We start from the raw sequence: 3,913 nt of genomic DNA on the forward strand, positions 1-3,913 counted from the left end.
CATCTTAATTCTATGCTGTAATCAATCTGTGACCTCCCAGATCTTGTGATGCTATACTTTAGAGAGCATGTAATTAGAAGAGGGTAATATTAAAGGGAAAATTCGCCCAAAAATGAAAATTCGGACATTCAGAAATAACCCCTGCTTAAATGATCCAAATGCATTGTTAAACAATGTTTTGTCTGTAAAATTGTATATTATGCTGACACATTCCCTGACTCATTCAAATCTATGTGGATACAGAGAACATTTTTCTTGCGAGTAAGACTTTTATCAGGTCCGTGTTTAACTTTTAGTCATTCATTTAGCAGATGCTCAAATAATGCAAGCAGCCAATGAAAGTGGTTTGAGCTTTTTATCTATTATAAACTAAGCAAAATCGCAAGCTTATTGATTTGAAAGAAATATCTCCACCCTTTATGAAATAGACAACTCAGAAAAAAAAGTAATAATAACATTGTAATAATAATATAATAATAACATTGTGGTATTATAGTTAACCTACTGTCATCATTGATTATAAAGGACTTGTCAACTTATCTCGGACAGGCAAAAAAAGATTGCTCTTTGTACATCTGTGTGATTTACTTTGTGATTTATCTTCATAAGACTTAAATGTAGCTTATGATGACAATGGCCGAGTTAATTCAACATGGCATAATGTACACATTATAATGGAGGGGTGATATCGGGAGGAACCATTTCTGCCGAATCTGTACAGTAGTGAAAGGGTGGGACGACGAGTGACGTAGCTTATGACCGCGTCTCTGGAGCAAACCACCACAATTACAGAGGTGCGGCGTGTAATCACTCCGACGATGTTAATAAATAAGGCGCTAAAAGCAATACCATTAAGCATACACGTTAATTTGAAAGTCTTCAGAATGACTTGAATGATATTTCCGTTAAGAGCTAATTTAGCACGGCTGAAGCGCGAGGACAGTGTGTCCGGGTGCCCCCTCTGGTGCGTCAGTGGTACAGTCCACTGGTAAAATTCCGAGAATTGCGAAGTGCGTCTTCTCAGAAGAGTTCTTCCAAGAACTGTCTTCGGCGGACACTTCCAAGAAAAATACACCAGGTGATTTTCTTCTATCTAGCAAAAAGTCTAGACTAAACACGAGACGCTCGAGTTGTTGATATAGCTGATTTTTAATTTCTTTTAAAACCGGACTAACGTTACTTTCTTGTATTGAGAGCTGTGGTGTCCGTTACGCAACTCGACTTGTGTTGGCCTAATTAGTGAATTACTAAATCCTATTCGTCTCGTATGTCAGTTTCACTCTGTGTGGAGTTGCATTAGATTAGGAAGCTCTGGATTGTATAGTAAAGACAGGTTTATGCAACTTTATACGGGCTGGAAACTAAGTTTATTACTTATAATAGACAACATGGGTGATCACAACACTGTAGACGCGTATAGATCGTATACATAAAAAAAATAATAATAATAATAATGTCAAAATTGCTATATTTGAATAGTTTCCTACATGCTAATGTGAGTGCTAGTGAACTCTCAAACTGATCTATTTCACTGAAAATGTAATAAATGATCAAGGTTAATAAATCCAGCATACGAATATGTGTTATGTTCTTTTACGATTGCGATTATATGCGTACTGTAGTCTCTGTTTCACTGAAACAATACCGTATCAAATCGAAACGCTCGTTTTACACCAAACACCTGTGATAGCGTCTACTCACGTGGCTTTTAGTCATAAACTTCTCCTCATAATACTTCAATAATATTTGATATATCAACATGAACCTTCGCTGCTCAACAAGTGCCACTCATAGAAGACTCCAGGCTTGCATTGCACGCAGGTGTCTTAAATCAAACAGCCTGCTGCTCCCTCCCTATACAGTGATGTTTGTCTAAATGCATGGTCACCCTTACGAAAAAGAAGTTTATCCAAGTGTGCTATTATTAGTATACTTCTTTTAATCTAAAAATAGGAAAGTATACTTTTAGTCTACTTTTTATGTACTTCTCAGACATGGGCTTTATGTACTTCTCAGAAATATACTTATAATGACATTTAAGTATACTTGACTTATACTTAGAAAAAGTCTAAATATATCTGAGCTATACTTGTGCTCCTAGAATCCGTGTTTTCATACTGTAAGCGACGCTAGTACACATCTTCTGTACAGAATTCCCAAAAAACACAAGTGAAGAAGAAACCGAAACAACAGACGCTTCCACATGTATTCTAACACGATCATCAGACATAAAACAGCATCAAAACTGTGTAACGTCATGGAGGTAATATAAAGTATACTGTTATATACTAGAAAGTGGGCCAATTTAGTCCCAAGGAGTGTTGAAATAGTACACTTACAAGTATACTACTAGTACACTGATATTTGTATACTTACTACATAAAGTATACTTAAAAATATACTTGAACTTTACTTAAGTATACTTACTAAAATAAACTTGAAGTATACTACTTTTTGGTAAGGGAATGCATGTTTTTTTAAGGGAAAGGTGATGCAGAATTTAATATCAAAAGCTTAAGCTCTGATTAATTTGATGACTCGGGGGTTGTGAATGAAACCTTGTGAGCTGCCTACTTAGACGGCATTTTTGTGGTATCGCATCTCTGATATACAGTAAAAGAGTAAATTATTATTTTTTGTAAAAATTGGTTGCACCTGTGATGCCCAAAAATGTTGTCTAGGTAGGCAGCTCTCTAGGTTAGTCTGCATACTTTGGCATCTCAAGTCAAATGCAATTAGTAAATATGAACATTATATGAATATAGCCGTTACGGGGGATTTTAAAGATTGGAAAGTAAGTATAAATTGTACAGTATGTGCATATGTGTAAAACATCAATTTGATACCTTATTTTTTACTTAAGAACCATCTAAAATTAAATACAATGAACAAACTCAAAGCAAATGATGACTACAGAGACGTAATCATTAAAGGATTCGATATTTCACAAAGAAAATTAAATACAAAATATTGTTGGGCCTCATGTATCTTGTGGACATCTAGAGTTCATTTGACTAAACTTGCACGCCTTCAGTTTTGACATGAAGATTTTTGGTTGGTAACAATATAGTCTATTGTGTAACATTAGATATAACTACACAGATTTTATATATATATATATATATATATGATGTGATATAGTTGTTGTTTTTTCTTTAGCTTTAGTAACCAAATGGGTATTTATTTATTTATGCATTTTGTTTTACTTGATTTTGAATGATTTCTGTGCAGGTGAACAATGTCAAGTGCAGCAGACGGCTGCATTAAGTTCACTCGCCATGCTGGTGATGTGCTGTTCAACTTCAACCGCCTCCGCAGCAGAAACATCCTGACCGATGTCACCATTGTGGTCGGTGGGCAGCATTTCCGGGCCCATAAGACAGTTCTGATGGCATGCAGGTAGCACTGTGGTTTTTGCATTTTGCACAATTTCAAATACATGACATGCACAGTAAGTGACATTTGTATTCCATCTTGTCTTTTCTCAGCGGCCTCTTCTACTCCATGTTTGCAGATGCTTATAAAAGTACCTTGAGCATCATAAGTTTAGATCCAAAGGTGGACCCCGATGGCTTTGCCATATTGTTGGAGTTCATGTATACGTCTTGCCTCACACTTAAAGATAACTTCATTATAGCCACCCTCAACACAGCCACATATTTACAGATGGAGCATGTGATGGACACATGCCAGAGGTTCATAGACTCCAGGTGAGTGCTTAGAAAGGCACAAAAACATTAAAATACAGACATGTGATTTGTAACAGGCTCATTCTAATTAATAATGTAATATTTGATTTAATTAATTCAGAAATACATAAAAAATTGAATTTCACTTTATATATATATATATATATATATATATATATATATATATATATATATATATATGGGGGAGCATATAGAAAGAAAAT

The 3,913-nt window shown here is 35.1% G+C and overlaps 1 protein-coding gene across 2 annotated transcripts in view; it reads left to right on the forward strand.

Moving 5' to 3' along the window:
- The first annotated feature begins 994 nt into the window (after window positions 1-994).
- LOC107559367 (B-cell lymphoma 6 protein homolog) overlaps window positions 995-3,913 on the forward strand; it is a 7,956-nt gene continuing 5,037 nt past the window's right edge. For both annotated transcript variants that reach the window (XM_016243154.1, XM_016243153.1), the window contains exons 1-3: window positions 995-1,078; window positions 3,232-3,399; window positions 3,489-3,710. In XM_016243154.1, the coding sequence (XP_016098640.1) occupies window positions 3,239-3,399; window positions 3,489-3,710 (383 nt within the window). In that variant the 5' untranslated portion in view covers window positions 995-1,078; window positions 3,232-3,238. The remainder of the gene's footprint in view (window positions 1,079-3,231; window positions 3,400-3,488; window positions 3,711-3,913) is intronic.

The sequence above is a fragment of the Sinocyclocheilus grahami genome, unplaced genomic scaffold, assembly GCF_001515645.1.
Source record: "Sinocyclocheilus grahami isolate Dianchi unplaced genomic scaffold, SAMN03320097.WGS_v1.1 scaffold682.1, whole genome shotgun sequence".
Taxonomy (NCBI): domain Eukaryota; kingdom Metazoa; phylum Chordata; class Actinopteri; order Cypriniformes; family Cyprinidae; genus Sinocyclocheilus; species Sinocyclocheilus grahami.